Source organism: Filicampus tigris, chromosome 9, assembly GCF_054856515.1.
Source record: "Filicampus tigris isolate MCC_2025a chromosome 9, RoL_Ftig_1.0, whole genome shotgun sequence".
Lineage (NCBI taxonomy): Eukaryota > Metazoa > Chordata > Actinopteri > Syngnathiformes > Syngnathidae > Filicampus > Filicampus tigris.
In genome coordinates this window covers 22,780,748-22,800,908 of record NC_141225.1, presented here as the reverse complement: position 1 = coordinate 22,800,908, position 20,161 = coordinate 22,780,748, and the positions used below count along the sequence as shown (strand labels likewise).

At 44.1% G+C, this 20,161-nt stretch overlaps 1 protein-coding gene across 8 annotated transcripts; it reads left to right on the top strand.

The window, feature by feature from the left end:
* Positions 1 to 497: 497 nt before the first annotated feature.
* On the top strand, positions 498 to 19,263 carry LOC147142593 (uncharacterized). 8 transcript variants are annotated; one of them, XM_086040230.1, is made up of 17 exons: positions 498 to 643; positions 2,902 to 3,017; positions 3,270 to 4,021; positions 4,100 to 4,257; positions 5,314 to 5,710; positions 5,984 to 6,358; positions 7,670 to 7,892; positions 9,842 to 10,379; positions 10,458 to 10,617; positions 10,725 to 10,841; positions 10,929 to 11,084; positions 11,295 to 11,451; positions 12,365 to 12,836; positions 13,078 to 13,225; positions 13,334 to 13,423; positions 13,504 to 13,699; positions 14,455 to 19,263. In XM_086040230.1, exons 2-17 carry the CDS (start codon positions 2,936 to 2,938, stop codon positions 18,813 to 18,815), a joined length of 8,382 nt encoding a protein of 2,793 aa, XP_085896356.1. In that variant the 5' UTR covers positions 498 to 643; positions 2,902 to 2,935; the 3' UTR covers positions 18,816 to 19,263. The 8 variants fall into 8 exon arrangements, with proteins under 8 accessions (XP_085896356.1, XP_085896354.1, XP_085896355.1 ...); XM_086040225.1 differs by adding an exon at positions 1,886 to 1,942 and having other exon boundaries at positions 532 to 643; positions 3,270 to 4,257; XM_086040226.1 differs by adding an exon at positions 1,886 to 1,942 and having other exon boundaries at positions 641 to 778; positions 3,270 to 4,257.
* The last annotated feature ends 898 nt before the right edge of the window (positions 19,264 to 20,161 follow it).

Below are 20,161 nucleotides of genomic sequence, written 5' to 3'. Positions count from 1 at the left end.
CAGTGTGAATGCAAATTGGCCGCCTCATCCTGGCACTTCAGCTCACAGATCCAACATAGGTTGGCTCTCTCCAGTGGCATTAACGATAAAGGCAGCTTGAGTGAAAACCATTTAAGAACAACAACAACAAAAAAGGAACGCTAATGACAAAGATGAAATTACTATTCATTTTATTATTTCTTGTTTTGTTTCATTTACTATACATACATACATTTTACAATAAAGTTTTACTTAGAAGTAGATATTATCTTTTGAATGATAAGTGCCAATAATTAAATAGCCTACTCATATCAGTAATATTAATTGATTTTCCAAAGAAAATTCAGTGGGATTCTTGACTGTTATTGATGAAGTTATTACAAAGTAACCCATTTGTATTTTTTTTGTTTCGTTTTGGTTTTCTAGTCGTGGCATAAACCATATTGAAACATGCAGACAAAACAAAAACAAACAAGTTGGGAGAGAATTACTTGTATGGTGTACCACTCCAAGCCAGTCGGGGCGATGGTGAGTCACGGAGCCGTGTGTCCTGCCGACGGTGAGGTCAGCCATCTGGCGCAGTCAGCTAGCTTCAGCAGGATTTGGGAAAATGGAGGCACGGCCGAAGAATGAGCGAGGGCATCTTCGTATGTCTGCCGTGTAGGTGGGTAGAAGATTGTGGGTTTTACTTGAGTTGTTCTCTGTAAATATTTATGGGATGCATTCGATTCTTTAACCAACTCACTAGTTACAGGATTTTTTTTTTCAGTCGACGCTTTCTGCAGTAACCTCATGCAAGGTTGTACGTGCTTACGTATTCTCACCAAACAAGTCCGATTTAATCACTATGTATGTTTTCATATATATCGTAAACGGGCGTTGTTGTACATTTTAAATGATCTTTTATGAAGTGTTTATGCGCATCGAGATGGCAGTTTACCAAACTAGCTAGCTTGAGGCTCGTGGTGGGCGGTCGCTTTCACGAGGATTTGTTGAAATCGAACATTTCATTACAGCACTGCCGTTACAACGGCAATCAAGTGGAACTTAAAAACGAAGCGATTCGAGTTTCGCTTTTAATCTACGGCCACGCACCAGACGCCCAGATCGATTAGTTTTTGTGTTGAAGCGGCGCGGCGTTGTGTTAGCTAACGCGATTAGCAACTGAGGCTTTGCGGCCATTACATGTTGATGTGGAGCCTTACGCATGACCCTGTTGCGCCAATATCCGTAAAGAGTGCATTGCATTCGAAAGTGTTTGACATTTTACGTGGTCGTTCTTGCTGTGGTGCGACATTTACAGGCCCCTGGATTGTGTTTGTTGAGGGCCGCGTATAGCCCCGTTCTAGAGGTAATAACGTAACGTCATCAGCTAGCCTAGCGCCGCTCTTCACGACTTTCTTGACATGTTTACACAATGTAGGGACGTTATGGCCGCATTTTCTAGCGTTCCCATAATTATGATGGTGCAGCATTGGATCTCCATTTTGGACCGTCCTCCCATTTTGTGACTATCACACCCAGTCACGTGGCACGGTGCGGCGCGGTTTCGGTGCCGTTTTATTAACCTCGCCACGGTTTTGTTTTATGTCGGAGGAAACTACGACATGAGGATACCCCATACCTGCACAAATTACTATATCCTGTTGGAGGACATTTGTGCTATGCTATTTAATTAACTTGCATCTTGATGACCAAACATTCATGGATGTCTTGAAGTCAAATAGCACATTGTTGGAAGAGGTCGGATATGGCTTAACATAATTTGACTCTAGGCATATTGTTGTGCATAACATGTAGCTGATGCCTTCTGACAATTTAAATACGAAAAAAAACCACATCCTCACTTATTTGATTACAAGGTACAGAATTCTTTTATCCTAAGTTGCATTTTTCCTCCTGGCAGATCTTCAAATCCCGATGATTGTACTTGTGAAGCCTTTGTTTTGTTGAGGAATTGCAGGTACAGTTTTCACAATGTTAGTCAATTTCCTTAAGACTTTTAACCTTAATTAGGGTGGCAGTGTGAAATCATTATATAGTGTTCTGCTTAGGAGTGAAAATTATGTTCTGAAACAAATAATCAAACCGTTAAACTTTCTTTTAAAGATATGGCAATGCATTTGAATTGTTCTGCAGCTGACACATTCTTATGCATCCTATTAATTATTGCATTAGGTAACGTGATATAAAGAAACCTTGCCACTTCCGTTACTCCGGTGGCAACAAATTTCCTTTGCTTTTGTAGAGATTTTAGGTAATACAAATGGATCAAATTGTAACTCCTCCTGTTTACCCTTTTCTTTAAATATATCATCTTTAACTAAATAGAAATGTGCATTCCTAAAATATTGAATTATCCAGGGTTCCTGTGTTTCTTAAGTCTTAAATTGGGCCCATGAATCTTAAAACAAGGCCTTTACTGGCATTAAAATGTCTTAAGTCTTTCAAAAGTCTTAAAACAGATAACATATGATCATCTGGATTTTATTTTTGTTCTCGAATCTATAAATCCACATTCTTAACTTGTGGTAACATCAAGCAATCGGCATGTCATTTATGGACTCGAGAAACTTGGGACAATGTGGGGCTTTGGGAAGTTAGTTTCAATTTTTCTTTGCAATAAAATTAAAATGCCTTGAATTTAACTTGACTTGAATTGTAGGAACCCTGTTATCCTTTTGTGACTTTTTGAAGGCTCACATTGATTTGCATGGCGATAAAGGAGTGGAAATGGCACTTTTTACAAAGTTGTCTTCATTCTATCCCCTGCCTATTAAAATTGTATGATTTAAAATGTACATTAGTTGGACAAGTATAAAGCACATTTTTAAATTTGTTCTTGATTTCCTAATGAGTAGGGCTCTGCTGGACCTCTTTTGCACTTCATTAGTGACTCTGTTGTGCTCTTCTCCTGACTAGTGATTCGGTTTCAAAGTAGTGATTGACTCCACCCATGGAGGAGAATGTGAGCCCAGAGCTCTCTGTAGCTCATGAGCCAGAAAAGAGCCAAGACCATACGGATAGCTGCTCTCAAGGTACCTTGAACGAGCTTGTTTTTTCCCTTAATGAAGGCTGGGAATATTTGCGTTGCATTGGGTAGTAGTGTGGTGTGATGTTGTATCAACCTTAGGCAACTTTAGGTGGGTGGAAATTAAAGGCACACAAGAACAAAAACCTAGTTGAGCACATCTGTAGTTTGTGAAACCTCGATTGATTCTTTAAAATATTGAGAAATGTTTTGAAGCCGTAATTAATTTTACCTTGAGCCTTCTGCAATGTGTCTACAGGTGATGGAGAAGAGCAGCCCAGTGAGCAAACGCAAACTTTCCTAATAGAAAGTGAAAAGGTGTCAGAGGAAACAATAGAGAAACCAGACAAATCTTCCAAAGCCAACAGCGAATTAAAAAAAACGTGGGCCTTCCGTCGGTCCACCGTTGCTAAACGAGAGATGCCAGTGGAGGCAGCGCCCGACAACCCAGAGAGCCGCTATCCTGTGCGCCGTAGCGGCAGACAGTCCAAGCGTACTGACAAACTGGAGGAATTCCTCTCCACTACGAAAAGAGTGCTAAGAAAGAGCGCGCCCCCAACCCTCGAGAGTGGAGATCCTCCTTCACAAACACCAACGGATGCAGAAACTGCCTCTGAGGCCAGCTTCGACGGCAACGCAGACGCAAAGACGGTGGAGGACAAGCCTGAGGCGTCCGACAGGAGAACAAGAAGTAGCACGAGGGAGCAGACCCAAAGGGCAACTCAGCGCGGCAGGTGGACACGGCAAACCGAAAGCGCCGCCGCCAAAGACGAAGGAAGCTCCGAGAATGAGGACAGCGGCGATGGCACCGAGCTGCAGGACAAGGATGCCGAGCAATCGGGCAAAGGGGCTTCTGTCTCAAAAATAGATGACGGAAATGCTGTTCAGGAACACCAGCAGCCCGAGTTGGGTCCGGAGAAAAAAGAGGAGGAAAAGAAGCCCAATGTTAAAGGGGAAGCTCAGGAGGAGAACAGCAATGATGAGGACAACACGGAAAACCCGGGATTGATGGTAAAGCGCGGCCCAATTCGAACATACATCAATAAAAAACGGGCTGCTAATGTGAACAGTGCGTCTGGCAAAGCGCAGACTCCCGTGCAAGGTGTTGGCAAGACAGGCAAGTCTCAGGAAGAGGAGGACAGTGACGATGACGCTTCTTCTTCCTCATCTTCATCAAGCAGTGATTCTGATGGAGGATACGACCCCAATGCACTTTATTGCATCTGTCGCCAGAAACACAACAAAAGGTTTGTTTTGAATGCTTCACTGGGCGGCAAATCTAACACTGTTTTAACTATTCTATCATTTAAACAAGCGGTCCTGTAGAAATGAATAAAATCAAGATGTAAAGAAAAAAATAATAGATGGATCATAAGATTGATTGGAATTTGAACATCAACTTGGCGAATCGGTAAATTGTCCCTGAGTCAGTGTGTATTAGCAAAGGAATTTGTCCTCTTGGTAACTTGGAATCTGTCGGTGGGCTTGTTATTGATGACAAAATATTACGACTACATAATCCTGAGGTACGTTTTCAAATAGAGTTGACCTTATATAAATATGATCATGATGTAGGGAAAGCATTAGCAGCAAGTTTCGTCATTTTTTGGGGTGGGGTGTTTAATTTGATTAGATTTAACATCCATCCATCCACTTATTTGGGGTGTGTTGCAGGGCAGCACCCTAAGCAGGGAAGCTAAGACTTCCATCTCCCCAGCCATTTTTTCCAGCTCGGGGGCGATCTCATGGTGTTCCCAAGCAAGCCAGGCGACACAGAGACGGCATGTCATGGGGTGGCATGCTTATGTTAAATGTTATTTTCCATTTAATTTATTTCTGTGTATTTATTGACATTTTCTGAGTGAAGTAACTTGTAGACGATAAGCAGTTTGTAAAACTCAAATGACGATGGCGACAAAAAAACCCATTTGATTCTCACTAAGGTTGAATCCAACTTGATATTCCAGCATCACACCCAACACAAGCTGCAAACGCTCGCAAATGCAAATACCTTTTTGCGGAGGTTTTAATGAGAAGCTCCCACCATGCAGCACTTCAGGGGAGTGATTCAGGGTCTGAGGCATTTTAATGAATGGAACTTGGGCGAAACACATTTTCAAACTGTTTTGACTAGCCCACGAGCATTTCTAAAACAATTCAATCATGCAAGAAGTACCTAAACTTATCAGTATATTTTTGACAATTTGGTATAAATGTACACAATCATTGATATGAACAAGCAGAAATCATGAGAATGAGCGGAATCCGACTGGGTTGGCATCACAAATGTTCTTGCTCACTAGGTTCATGATCTGCTGTGACCGCTGCGAGGAGTGGTTCCACGGAGACTGTGTGGGCATAACTGAGGCTCGTGGGCGTCTGATGGAGAGAAATGGCGAGGATTACGTCTGCCCGAACTGTACGGCTAAAAAAAGCCAGGTGATCAGGCCCGCCACCTCCATGCTGTCTATGAGCACGGACCTGGCGAAGACCAAAGCTGGCACTGGCGCTGAGCCGCCGCCACCTGGTGGTGGCGCTGCTGCTGACTCGGGTCCCGCAGCAAGTTTAGCAGCGGCAGCACAACTACCCTCAACATCTGCCGGCACCGACGAGAAAGGAGTGGAGGACATCGGGATCAAAGGCAGGATCGAGAAAGCCACAAATCCTACAGGGAAAAAGAAGATAAAAATCTTTCAGCCGGTATGTCCTTGTAAATAATCCGATTTAACTGTTTTTTTTTTGGGGGGGGGATAACTGATAGTCAAGGCTTGAACATTTTATACACGATGGCTACAGACGTGACATAACAGCATAAAAGTGCAAAACTTCTCTGTAGTGTTGCTCACATTGCATGCTCTCAAAAGACTAAAAATTGGTCATGAATAATAGTGGGAATGAGAATACTGTCCAATTATGAATGATAATGACATTAAGATGGCCTCATCACTTCTAAATCACTGTGCTCATTGTCAGCTATTGTGTACTGGTTTGGAGCAGACAATACAGCAGGCAACACCACCCACCGTCGGCCAGAAGGGGGCGCCTGTGCCAGAAAAGATAGCGTGCCCCACGCCAGAGCCAAAAGCACCATCAGAGATGGAGCAGGAGAAGGTGGCTTCAAACGTGGAGGTGAAAACAACGGAGGCGGAAGAGGCCGGAAAGTCAGCGGCACCGGAGGACGTGTCTCTTCCGAAATGCATCGGCCCCGGCTGCGAGAGCAACGCCCAGCCAGACTCGGTGTACTGTGGCAACGACTGCATCCTGAGACATGCTGCCGCTACTATGAAGTCGTTCACTGAAGTCAAAGAGCCTAAGAGCAAAGCTCAGAAATCCACCTCTGCATCAAAGGTAATTTGGACGAGATTAAGTTGTGAAAAGATGTGCGCTACGACTTCTTGAAGTGAATGCGTTTGTAACCGAGGTGTCTTTGGTGAGCTATCAAGCAGACACATGTCTTCATGTTGCTCAACAGTTGACTTGTGTTCAAAGATGTCATCACTAAGATGGCAGCACCTCTCATAAGTCTTTTTTACTGACACATTTTTCTTACATTTGTTTTTCGCAAAACTACAAAATCATATCCACACCGAGCTTTAGCATGAACATGACTTGTACTGGTGCAATTTTCTGTATGTAGTCTTTGTTGTCTCTGTTTTGGTATTGTTTCATATTGTCAGTATATGACTAAATGCCTTGAACATAAACACTTTGTGATGAAGAATGTGCTTTGATCATAAACATTCTGATTGCAAATATGATTACAGTATCTTAAAGCAGCCAGTGTTTTAGTGTTCCCACTGCCCATTTGCTTTGTTTTGAATTGTAATCTAACTGGTGTGAACCCCCTCAAGTGTAGTCAAGAGGAGGGGGGTCGGGTCGGGGGGGATATTAAAAAGGTCCAGACTTGTAGCATAGATATCAAGCGACTCTTTTCTAGCTTCAGTCACGTGAGGCTAATGAACATGCCATTAGCATGCGCGGCGTTTCACCAACAATACTGATCAAACTGATTCCTCCCCAATATTTTTTTGCTGGTCATCTAACAGCATGTTGCTAATTTAAGTGTGAACAAAGTAATTATCCCAGTGGTGCTAAGTAATGGTGACTAGCGATATTGGTGTGCAAGTGGATTTTCTTATGTGCTTGCCATTTAAAGGGGGACTAACTACTATCGTATAACTACAGTATATAATTATAACACCCGTGATTGGTTGGCAACCAGTACTGGGCGTACCCTACCTTTTATCCAAAGCCAGCTGTGATAGGCTCCAGCTTACCTGCGACTCAAATGAATTATAGAAGATGGGTGGAGAAATGTGCAATCACTGTTGCAAGATAAGGAAATGATACACGTGAAAATGCACACTCAGATGTGTGCTTTAGCTGTATCATATTTTTTAAAGACAGAAAAAACTGAACCAACTAATGCATGCCCTTGCAACCATACCTGGAAATGTTTTGGCAAACGACCTTGCGTTGGCCTTATTTAAGTGCGATGTGGTGAGTGAGAGACAAAGCTGGTTAACCACCAGCATACAATCGATCTATTAGCGCAACGTTGCGTTTTCCTGACGAGTTGCAGGATTACACGGTTTCGGCGAGTGCCATTGAGGTCCTGTGACGAAACTGCCTTAATGTGCATCTCTTTGATCCGTTCAGAGGGGAGCTGCCAGCCGGACGAGGGCCCGCAAGGACAGCAGGGACGACTCTGAGAGCGATGGAGGAGATGACGACTACGTTCCTGATGAGGATGATGAAGATGCACATGCTGTGGAACAGCCGCCGCCGCCTGCCACTGCGTCCTGGTGCAGCGACCATAATTACATTGCAGTACCACCAGAAAAGACTACACCCATATCAACAACAGTGTTAAACAAAAAGTGTATGTATCTCTTTGAGGGTCTTCTTGCTGAACTCGTTCCATTTTTGCATAATAGCTGTTTCTTTCATGCTAGCATAACCTAAAGCTGGACAGTTGTGAAGTTTTCTGTGTTAGACGTAATCGTGACATGTTACGTGTGATTTTGATGACGTGTGCCTCTGGATGGAAAAGTGGCAGCTGCTGAAAAGGTAAGTGTGTGATCTGACTTTTTTGGATGAACATGAAACATTTCAATAGAGGCACTGCAGAGATTCTCAACATCAGATTCATAGAAAAGCTGTTGAGGTGATGTCAGTAGCTTCAAAGGGAATGGCCAGGCTGGCAAAATTGACCCCCTGGTAGTCGGTCAGGGGAAATCCTTAAATGGGCTGATGCGTACAGTGCATCAGGCAGTGACCTTAATTGTCCTGCTAAATTGCCCTTTGGGATTTGAAGGATCTGTCATCCTGGTCGTTAGCTAATTGAGGACACTTTGGCCTCTGCTGCATCATTTTGGTATCCCTGTTTAAGACAAAGGCATTCTGGGATATCACGGTGTTGTTAGTTCAGACATTAAATTATTATGGTTTAATCAGGGTTAGGCTTTGGATAAGAGCGGTGTGTATGTGGTGTCTTTGGACCACCTCATTTGTAAGTCTCGCCTCCATGGGTTCATCACTTCAGCAGGTAATTTCTCCGTCAGGTACGTCTTGTAACCTTTTGCTACCCGCCCACAGCCGATTATACAATGCATTGACCTGTTCAGATATGCAAAGTTGAATCACTGTCCCCCAGGTTAACATGGTGACTTTTTTTTTTTTAAACATCGAGCTCATTATGATGCATCTTTTACAGTGGGAAACTGTCTTAAAATAAAAGATGATGTGACAGATTTTTGGATCCCTTCATTGATTGATTTTTCTGAGCAGTGTTGGCTTGCCATTTGGCTATCTTGAAGGTCAACGACATAAGCATTTACGTCTGGTACAAAGAAAAAGCACTGGAGGTGGAGATTGTGCAGCCCATGTCCCAGATGGCAAGCAGGTGGAACAGAAATCTACCAGGTGTTCCTATCCTGACTGGCGAAAAGAAGGAAGAGAGGCCTGAGAGAAGTTCAGAGGTGATGCTAGAAGAATGAAGCTGTGATTTACCTGCACAAGAGGTTTCAACCAAGGCTCCCCGCAGTCAATGAGTGAGACTTCACACCTAAGCGTGGTTGCTTTCATGTTCTCTGATGACACTTAAGGACATGAGGGGCCACTGGCATGATCAGTTTGGGGCACTTTGAAAAAGTCAACTTGCCTCCACACTGTTAAAGGAGGCAGCTCTGGACATATCTTGCATGTGTGTTTGAAAAATGTGGTTTGCTTGGCTTTTGTTCTGTAGTGCAGGTTTGACAATGTTGCTGAATTACTGGGTAACTTTTAGAATGTGTAATATTTATCTGTAAAATCATGATGGAGGTGTTACTGCACTTTTGTGTTTTGCTTGCCAATTTTGATAAGATGGTTATGGATTTTGCCTGGGCCTATCAAAGTTTGTCTTTACATTGCAAGGATTTTCAAAAGTATGCATTTTTTTTTAATGTCATTTTAGACTTAGGGAATTGGCACCTGTCTAGCTTTAGGATGTAAAGAAGGTTGAGTAAATTTTAAATACCAAGAATTCTTTCATAATCCCACTTAAAAGTCAGTTTAGATGAACAGGTCATGCAAGAACCAATGCTGCTCAGCCCCAGATTGAAGCTCTTTGTCAGATATTGTTGACAGGCAAGATGTACGGAAGGCCTGCTGCTACCACAAATACAGTCTTACAAAAATGATTCATTGCTGTACCAAATGACTAAAGGCTGACATTGTTCATGTGGTTTGGGTGCTCCTCTGTACAAAATAATTGAATGACGCCACAGTAATTGTCGATATTGTAGCAAATTTTAATGTGTTATTTTTCTTTTTACTTTGATTCTGCAGCCCCTCCTAAAGAAGAGAAGCAGACAAAGAAGCAGGTCCCGGCTCGTGTTAAACCTTCCTCTGAATCCAAGACCCGTACCAAAGTGAAGAAGACCATGACCACGAGGGCATCCAAAGTCTCTCCAAAGGGCAAGAAGTCGTCGTCCTCTCAGTCCAGCAGCTCCAAAGCCACCAAGAGGTCTACGACTCCTCCCAGTAAATCTGCAGCAAAGTCCAAGAAACTGCGGACGGCAACCACCTCGTCCACCTCCCCTTACCCTCCTGGCCCAATCCATGTCACAGGAGCACTAAGAGTCACAAAGACCAACTTTACCATTCCTAAGAAGCAGCCTCAGCAAAAAGACTCTCCGTCTCATCATCAACACTCGTCATCCTCAAGAGTCCCCTCATCTCCGGTGTCTTCAGCTCCCTCGGGTCACTCTTCATCCCAAAGGTCTCACCATTCAGCTGCAGCCTCCGCGTCCTCGGTCCCGCCGCCCGCCAACCACCAGATGAGACAGAACATCCGTCGCTCTTTGACGGACATCCTCTACAAGAGGTGAGAGCCCTTACGATATTGATTCCCTCCAGAATATTTTGAATTCGAGCACCTCTGTTGCGCTTCTCCCCCCGCCAGGGTGAATGACAGCGATGATCTGAAAATGACGGAGAGCGAGGTCGCGCGGCTAGCCGCAGTCATCGAGAAAGAGATGTTCAACATCTGCCTCAGCACTGATAGCAAGTACAAAAACAAGTACCGGTTGCTCATGTTCAACCTCAAGGACCCGAAAAACAAAGTGAGTCAACATGAATGTAAAACTTTCCCTGGCGTATGAAAAAAAGTGCAACTTTTCTGATTTTGAACAGAGAGGTTAAATGAAATGGGGGGGGTGGGGATGTTCAGGGCCTGTTCTACAGGGTCATTGGAGGTGAGGTTAGCCCTTTCCGACTGGTAAGGCTGAGCGCTGAAGAAATGATTTCCAAGGAGATAGCTGAGTGGAAGAAGCCTGATCCACCCCAGGTAAATGTTTCTTAACCGTCAAACGACACTGTTTTAGTCAGTGACTTTTTGATGAGATGTCTTTGACCTGACACGTTATACCGGCAGGCCCAGTCCTCAGGCGGAAGGGCCCATTCAGCTCATTCCAAAATAAGCAGTAGGTACGACTCTCATAGCATGGATGTGGAGGATGCCCCGCCCCCATCAGATGCAGATGTATGTATCCCTGCCACGGCTTCATCTTCTCGCATGGCTTCCTCTGTAGTAAGTGGTGGCACACTTTCTTCTGTTTTCATACTTTTTCTTCACCTGTGCAAGTTAATGCCTTGGGTAATAGTGCGCTTGAACTTTGTGATCTTCCTCTTGACTTTTCTTCATCAAAAAAAAAAAAGCACTCAACCTACTTTGCATTTCACTGTGGTTATCCACAAAGCTGTTGTGGTTCTTTGACATTTGTCTTTTGTATTCCCTCAGGACCAAGATGAGCCCAGCCTCACTGCTTCAGCTGCACCTCAGCCATCTGCTGGTGAGGGGAGCAGTACTATGCCAGATATTTTCAGTAGCATGCTCAAAGACACAACATCGGAACACAGGACTCATCTGTTTGACCTCAATTGTAAAATATGCACAGGTAAATGAGTCTGGTCAGAGGGGGATTTTCTTGGATTATCTGTGGTCTAATTGAACCCTTGTATGGTGTTTGTATTTTTGTTACTCCCAGTGTTGATGGGTCTGGTAGACCCCCCTATTCAAAACAACACAATCAAATAATTTTCTGTTAAAGTACTCAACAGATTTTTCCTACATTCCAATTGCAAGTCATATGAACCGCAAACATTGTTAATGTTTGCCGTTTCCCTTTGTTAGATCACATTTATGAATTAATGTGTTTTAAAAATAAAATGTAATTTAAAAAAAGGAAAAAAAAAAACCCTCCCATAACAATGTGTTTTCACCATGAGGATGTTTCAGATATGCCTTTAGTCATTTTTGATAAAAACTGAACGTGGGTCCCACAGACCCGAACACCATACAAAGGTTAAGTATTACTAGTTGCTGTCATTTAAAATTATTTTATATTTAGAATATTACTGTCCCCGAATTGTAATATTTTACTATTCCACCTTATTTGTGAATTATGTACTTGGACTAAAACAGTTGGAAGTCTGACATACATGTTGTCAGTCCTCTTGGTATGCTTTACTGTAGCCAACTTCCAATTGTATCTTGACCAAATAATCTTTCTCTCTATTCATAGCCTAGTCCAAAAACATTTTCAATGTCCTCATGTAAACATCAAAGTGTGGGCTCCTAATGGTTAATAGAGGATGTACACCCACTGAGTGATATAACAACCAATCATGATATCATGTCATCTCATCCAGTCAATGATGCATCTACAGTGGAAGACTACAGGAAGTAATTACTCTAATGATATTAGTTGTTGCTTGCATAACAGTGTTAAAGCGGTTGTTACATAACTACTGTAAGACATAACGACCAATAGTGTATCCATCTAATGTATTTCTCTCCTTTTCATTTAGGTCAGAAGACAGAAGATGAGCTTGCCTCCAAAAAAAGCAAACCCACAAAGAAACCAGACCAATCCAGGCAAGAGTTGCACTCAGCCGCTGCTGTCAGCCAACCACAAGTGGCCGCAGCCTACCAGCAGCTCATCCCTCCACCATACCAGTCTGGCATAGAGCAAGCGGTCCTCGAGTCCCAGCCACAAATTTACCAAGAGGACCCTAACATTCTGGCCCCTCCGGTGCAGACCCCCCAGGCCATCGCCCCCGCTGTTTCCTCTGTCAGCATCACGCGCAGAGACCCACGCATGGCCAGACACGGCTCCGGCGTCACCGTCACTTACACTTCTCCAGAAAAACCCACAAATACCATGGCAGAGACACTCCCACTTCCTGTTATTGCTCCTTTGGATGTTGGAGCCAAAGCACCCCTTCCTATGCCTCCTGCTCCCCCGCCCTCACTGGCTTTGTCCAAACCATCGAAAGCGAGGTACTTTAGTCTAATTAAAGGATAATGTATTAAGATCAGCTAATTTCACAAACTTTTTTTTTTCAAGTGTCAAAAACTAATTAACTCAAATGTAGCAATGCTTTCTCAGTTAATTTGAGACTGTTAAGCATTCCACGTTGAGTTGGGTGTGTTTTAAGTTATAAATGATACATCGTGGCAACTTATTTTTAGTAACTAATCTATCTAAAATTGTGCTGCAACCCCCCCGCCCCCCCTACAGTACTTCTGAGCCTCCTCCTGAGGGGGAGACTGCAATCTTTCTCCATGGTCAAGAGAGGATTTGGAAAGGGTTCATCAACATGCAGTCTGTGGCCAAGTTTGTAACCAAGGCTTACCTGGTTTCAGGCTCTTTTGAGTACTTAAAAGAGGTAAGTAAAAGTCTAAATTCTCTAGTCATGTTTTTCGTTCATTTGCGAGTGTGTTTAATTTAAGTATTAAAAAATGGCAATGCTTCATGTCTGGTCAATATTACGCAGGATTTGCCAGACACCATTCATGTTGGAGGACGCATTTCTCCAAACACAGTGTGGGACTATGTTGGGAAGTTGAAAACCTCCTTGTCCAAGGTTGGTTTGTGCAAAGGTTTAATTGTAAAAATCGTATTTTTGCCACAGTGGATTGATCTTTTCACTCCTACCAATCACAGGAGCTGTGTCTGATCCGATTCCAGCCAGCCACAGAGGAAGAGGAAGTAGCTTACGTGTCTCTCTTCTGTTACTTCAGCAGCAGGAAAAGATTTGGTGTGGTAGCTAACAGCAACCGGCGAATCAAAGACCTTTATCTAATCCCTTTGAGCTCAAAGGACCCACTACCCTCCAAACTCTTACCATTTGATGGACCAGGTATGCTTTTAAAGGGAAACTGTAATGGAGTCTTGTTTGTGTGTGTCAGCTTTTGGACAGGATTCATACAAATATTTAAAATGGAATAGAACAACTGTCTACATAAAACTTATCTGCAATTGCAGCAACCCATAAAGCATAGGCTTTCGGTAGGTGGCCCACAGGCCTCACCGACGGCCTGTTTGGAACCCTCCAACAGTATTTCCCTCTCTGTGTCTTTTGAATGGGTCAGAGTGTGCCGGGTTATAAGTTTGTCTGGCTGTGTGAGTAGCGCCACAACACTTAATATCCCGCAAGAACCTTTTATCGCATTAGCCATTAAATGTAGCACATGAAAGCGTAAGTAGAGTGTTTTACATGATGTTAATGAGTTAAAGTTGTTGTTTCGATCATCATCAAGTCAGCGGCAATACGCCACCGGAACGCATTAACATTATGAATGTTGAACCAGCGCTATTGAGAGATTATAGGTAAACATATGTAAGTGTACTCATTTGATTATTGTCATTTATCCAGTGTTTGGGTGCACTTGCCAATGTCCATGTGGTTATTACACACACACACACATTCACATGAATACACTTGAAGTGTGAAGCCTCTGAATAATGTGATAGAAATGCATTGTTCCTCCTTTGCTGTGGGTCCTTGTAGTTGCATAAAAAAAAAAAAAGGTTGAAACCCTTGTTTGAAATTGGGGTGTTGTTTTGGGGTCTTACATTTGTTAATTCACTTGTGTATGTTTATTATTTCTGCAGGACTTGAGCCAGCCCGGCCCAACCTTCTACTGGGGCTCTTGATCTGCCAGAAGGATAGAAAGCGTCCTGGTGTTCCATTGGAAACTGAGGAGAAACGTTCTAAGATACAAATGAAAGATATTGATGACACTGGTCTTCCAAAGCCACCTCTTTCAGTCAAAGTGGAGCGAAGCACACGACAAAGTTTGGAAATTCCCTTCAGCACCACTCCTCCAGGGTCACCTCCTGTCAGCTCCACTGGGACACCAAATGTTGCTGTGGCCACCTCATCTGTCTTTTCTCTTTTGTCATCTGTTAAAGCACCTGCCACAGCCTCTGTCACAGGTGTGGAATCCCCATCCTCATCCAGCTCTATCCCTGCCTCTGCAGCAACTGCCACTCCTCTTCAGACCATCCTCAACACTCTTTTTGGGAAGAAAAAGCATGACTCTGAAGCTTCCAACTCGCCGTCTGATCAGGGTGCGGAAACCTCCATCCCACAATCTACAATGCTCGATCCGATTGTGCAGCAGTTTGCGCAGATTTCAAAAGAGAAACAGGTAGAGGAGGATGAAGATGACCGGCCATATGACCCAGAGGAAGAGTACGATCCAAGCATGGGTTACAGAGTGCCTAATAAACCGGTTGAGGTAGTAAATAAACCTGAAGTAGTACCAAGTGAAGGAGATGATATCGCATATGACCCTGAAGATGACTCAATATTTGATGAAGTCAAACCTACTGTGTCAGATGAAACCGGAAAGTCTTCATGTGAAGCTGCAACAGATTCAGAGAAGACCCTGGCTAGCCTTAAGCAGAAAGGAAATCAGACACTACAAAAACAGGAAGACGAGTATATGCCATCCAGTGAGTTGACTGGGGCTTCGCAGGCTCCTCCAACCCTTTTGGGCAGTAGTCAGTTAATGCAACTAGGTAAAAAAGTGGAAGAACTTGTGAAATCTTCGTCTACACCCACGATTAACCAGAGGAGAGACCCTCGACAGAGCCGTGACTCTCACCAGGTGGCAGGTAGCACGACAAAAACAACAGATGAACCGCTTGATAAAGAGGAGTCGTCATCCGATGGCCCTTCTCCACCACAGCAGTCAGTTCAAGAGCCACAGTTGCCTTCTGTTGAGAACCTTCCAGACTCCTCACAAGACCCAGAGAAGCCATTACCCATGGAGGAAGAGAAATCTGAGACACTGCCCTTTATGGAGACTGTGAAGGAAGAGGTGTCAATTCCTTTATTAGGAGAGGCTTTGGAACCTGATCTGGAGTATGACTATATTGAAGAAAAAGAAATGAAAATGAGAGAAGCACAGGCTGAGAGGGACCAGGCTGAAATAGAGACAGACAAGTATAGTATTTGGCCAAATGCTGCAAGTATTTTAAAAAGTAGTGAGGGTTCGCAATACGATGACAATAGCCAAGACACGGCAATGTGTAGCTCCTACAACGATCCACCAAACTCCTCAACAATTACTTCCACAATTCCAGTCCTCAGTGACACTCATTCTCATCACCTGCGACATCACAGGACAACATTAGACTTTGACAATGATTACAGACCACCAAGTGACATCCCCCCACCATCTAGTTTTCTCCCACCTCAACCAAGGCACGGACAGAATCCTATGATGAGACCTCTGCTGATTTCAGTTCCACCGCCCATACAAGGCATTTCTTCAATGTCTGCGCCACAGTCTATGCAAGGACCCCCACCAGCTATCCATGCTCCTCCCTCAGTACTTGGTCCTCCAATTCAAGCTGACAGCACCCATCCGTATGGCCTACCTCCAACTTCATTCCCCCCCTATCAAAACCAATGGACACGCACCCAACTACCACCACCACCTCCACCACCGCAGCAGCAGCAGCCACTCTCAAGACCACCCCCTCAGAACCTTATACCACCCAGAGTACCACCACCACTTTACCCACCAATTGGCCAGAGAGGCCCTCCACCTCAAATTTTTGATCCTATGATCCCCCCTCAGCATAGTGGACAACAAGGCCCGCCTCCAGGCTTTCCCCTACCACCTACATTTGATGGACAAAATCAGCTGCCTCCTCCACGATTCTCCGGTCCACCCCCACCATTTAATTTTCCTGGAAATAGAGGTCCTCCCCCACCTTTTACAGCGCCGCCACCAGTACCTTTGGATACCAGGCTTCCTCCTCTGTCCCACTTCTCAGGGCCAAGGGGTCCGCTACCATCTCAGTACGGTGACCATACAAATCAAACTCCAATTCAAATCCAACCCCAAATGGTAGACCAAAGCCGTGGCCCTCGGGAACAGTATAGTAAAGACAGTCACCCATTTACACATGTGGACCAACATCAAAATCGTCCTCTGAATATCTTCAAAGACAGTCCGGCGACAGCTTACCGTGGTCTTCCACCTAGCCAGTATGATGAATCAAGAGGCCCACCTTCTAGTGTGGAGATTAGCGGACAACACATGAATCCACATAAGTTCGGGGTTCCCAGGCCACACTCACCACCACATCGGGGAGCTTTGGATGAGCACTTAGCTCTTCCTCCTCATCAGGAGAATAGAAACAAGTTTGGGGCTCCCAGGTCACACTCACCACCACATCGGGGAGCTTTGGATGAGCACTTAGCTCTTCCTCCTCATCAGGAGAATAGAAACAAGTTTGGGGTTCCCAGGTCACACTCACCACCACATCGAGGAGCTTTGGATGAGCACTTAGCTCTTCCTCCTCATCAGGAGAATAGAAACAAGTTTGGGGTTCCCAGGCCACACTCACCACCACATCGAGGAGTTTTGGACGAGCACTTAGCTCTTCCTCCTCTTCAGGAGAATAGAAACCAGTTTGGCGTTCCCAGGCTACACTCACCACCACATCGAGGAGCTTTGGATGAGCACTTGGCTGTTCCTCCGCTTCAGGAGAATAGACCCAAGTTTGGGGTTCCCAGACTACACTCACCACCACACCGAGGAGCTTTGAATGAGCACATAGCTCTTCCTCCTGCACAGGAGAATAGAGCAGTCAGAGATCAGCCTTTTGGTGGCTCTGAACGTTACCGCTTTCATAGGTTTTCAGATGAGGGAAGACCTGTTCGTCACAGTGGCCCTCTTCTGCCGACCCCCACGGAGGCGCCTATTGCTCCTCCGAGTCGCATAGGAAGTCACAGTCCAGATAAACGACGAGAGGACTTCTGGCACCGACATTTCCCTGAAGCCATGAGGAGAGCCAGCACCAACCGAGAAGGCTCAGAACCGCAAAGCACGGAACTCTTCAGTCACTTTGAAGCAGGACTCAGAGAGCAGGGTTCTGGTTCCTCTCTATCATTGGAAGAAAGACTTAAGGAACTCTCTGGTGATTGCAGAAGAGACAGGGACAACCCTCCCTCTGCGAGATCGTTGTGGGAGCGGAGTCAGGGCAAGCGGTGGAGCAGAGAGCGGGACTGGGAGAGAAGCAGAGAGCGGGACAGAAGCAGAGAGCGGGACATCGATGGCGACTCTAGCAGAGAACGGGAGCGCAGCAAAGGGAAAGAGAGTGAGAAACACAAAGAGGCAGAGGTCGAGCGACACAGGGATGAAGACACAGACAAGAGGAGAGACCGTGACCGCGAAAGAGAAAAGGACCGAACCAAGGACAGGGAGTCAGAGAGAAGGGATTATGATCGCGAAAGAGGAAGAAATCGTGACAGAGAGCGAGAACGGGACCGTGAGCGAGACAAGAGACGTGACAGATCCCGAAGCAGAGACCGTGACCGGGATCGAGGAAAAGACAGGAGTAGAGACAAAGAAAAGGACAGCGACAGAGACAAAGACAGGGAGAGGGACAGAGACAAAGATGGGGATCGAGAGAAAGACCGGGAGAGGGACAGAGACAAGGACAGAGAAAAAGATCGTGATAAAGACAGAGACCGAGACAGAGGCAGAGACAAAGATAGAGATGGAGAGAAAGATAGAGACAGAGATAAAGACCCAGACAGAGATAGAGAGAAAGACAAAGATGGAGAGAAAGATAGAGACAGAGATAAAGACCGTGACAGAGACAGAGAGAAAGATAGAAGTCGAGATAAAGACAGACCCCGTGACAGAGACCGGGAGAAAGACAGAGACCGTGAGAAAGACAGAGACCGGGAGAAAGACAGAGATCGGGAGAAAGACAGAGACCGGGAGAAAGACAGAGACCGGGAGAAAGACAGAGACCGAGAGAAAGACAGAGACCGTGAAAAAGAGAGAGGCCGGGAGAAAGACAGAGATAAAGACCGTGAAAGAGACCGTGGCAGGGACCGCCAGGAAACAAGCCGAATCAGGGAAAGGAGAGAAGATAAAAATAGCAAACATGAAAAATCCAAGGAGAAAGAAAAGACTGCAGTAAATGATAAAAACCCGTCCTAGTGTGTTTCAACTACACTAGTTAACCTTGGAGAGACATAATTTATAATAACTGAAAATCCTTGTGAATGGCAATGGCAGTATTTCATTTCTATAGGTTCCAGCGTTTGTATTTTCTGTCTTGTTTCATACATTTACGAACCGTAACTGAAGAACATTTAAGTTAATTGTCTTTGGGGTGTGGAATATAGCTACTGAGTCAAACCCAGTTTAGGAAAGAATTCTGTGTCAAGTCACACAACAAATGTAAATATGATTGTATTCATGTACATAATGATGTTTTTAATACTTTTCTAAGTAGGCAAAAATAAAGCCATATACTCTGGATGGATCATCTGAAACAAAACTGCTTCGAACTGTGGCTGTTGAACAGGATGAGAAAAGGTTCCATTTATCTACAGTACCTAATCAATCATTTGTTTCAATTCAATTAAACATTTTTGATCACGTATGGATTTGTCTTTGCAATTTTTAACTGACGGTTGCTAAATGTCAGTGAATGTGTGTTCACTACTCATGTAATAGGCAAAGCTGTTTTTTTTTTTTTTATATCTAAATATATGGCAATTTAAGGAACTTTAATAAACTTTTAAGAGCAACTTTTATTATAATGAACTGGAATCTAATGATTGATATTCTAATGATGAAGATAAAAGTGTCTTATCTGTTTTTCCCTAAAATCAAGTTCACACACATCCCTTTTGGTTTTGTGTTAGTTCCTATGATTTGGAGGCAATGTTCCTCGACCATATACAGTAGCTTGTATCTTCCATGGGCACCGCACAAACTCGTCCTGATCATAATTAAAATATTCAAACTGGATGAATTTCCTACGTTCACTCCTATTGAGGACAGAAAACACAAAAGTAGCCGAGTACACTGTCTTTGACATTTCTGAGTTTTCTTTGGACCAGCGTCTAAATTGAGGAAGAAAACGACCAGTGGTGCTTGGTAGTGACTGTAACCCTGCGCCCCTAAACACTAAATATTCTGGTGATGCGCAAGTTGTTATGGGTGTGCCTGAAGATGTTATGGTCATGTTCCAAACCCACCTGCAATACGTGATATTTGGCGATATGGATGAATCCATTGAAATTTTACAATACCGCACAGTAGTTTGATACCTCCTTTAAACACATTTGAACTGATTAAAACAACCTTAAAGTTATTCAAAAATACTTTTGAAAGTATTCCTTTGCGCTTGTACAGTTTAACGAAGAAGAGGCACATATATTTGAAGCCGTTTGTCACACTTAAAACAAGAGAATTACGCTTTGAAACTTTTAGAAACACCAAAATGTTTGACCAACGCATATAATTTCTAAAAATAAAGTTTGCAGTCTGTTGGC

Excerpts from the sequence above, each read along its gene's own strand:
- LOC147142593 (XM_086040224.1), top strand. The coding sequence starts at position 2,936 with ATGGAGGAGAATGTGAGCCCAGAGCTCTCTGTAGCTCATGAGCCAGAA. Across the intron at positions 6,359-7,669 it reads AATCCACCTCTGCATCAAAG|AGGGGAGCTGCCAGCCGGAC; the intron begins GTAATTTGGACG and ends TGATCCGTTCAG. Across the intron at positions 13,700-14,454 it reads CTTACCATTTGATGGACCAG|GACTTGAGCCAGCCCGGCCC; the intron begins GTATGCTTTTAA and ends TTATTTCTGCAG.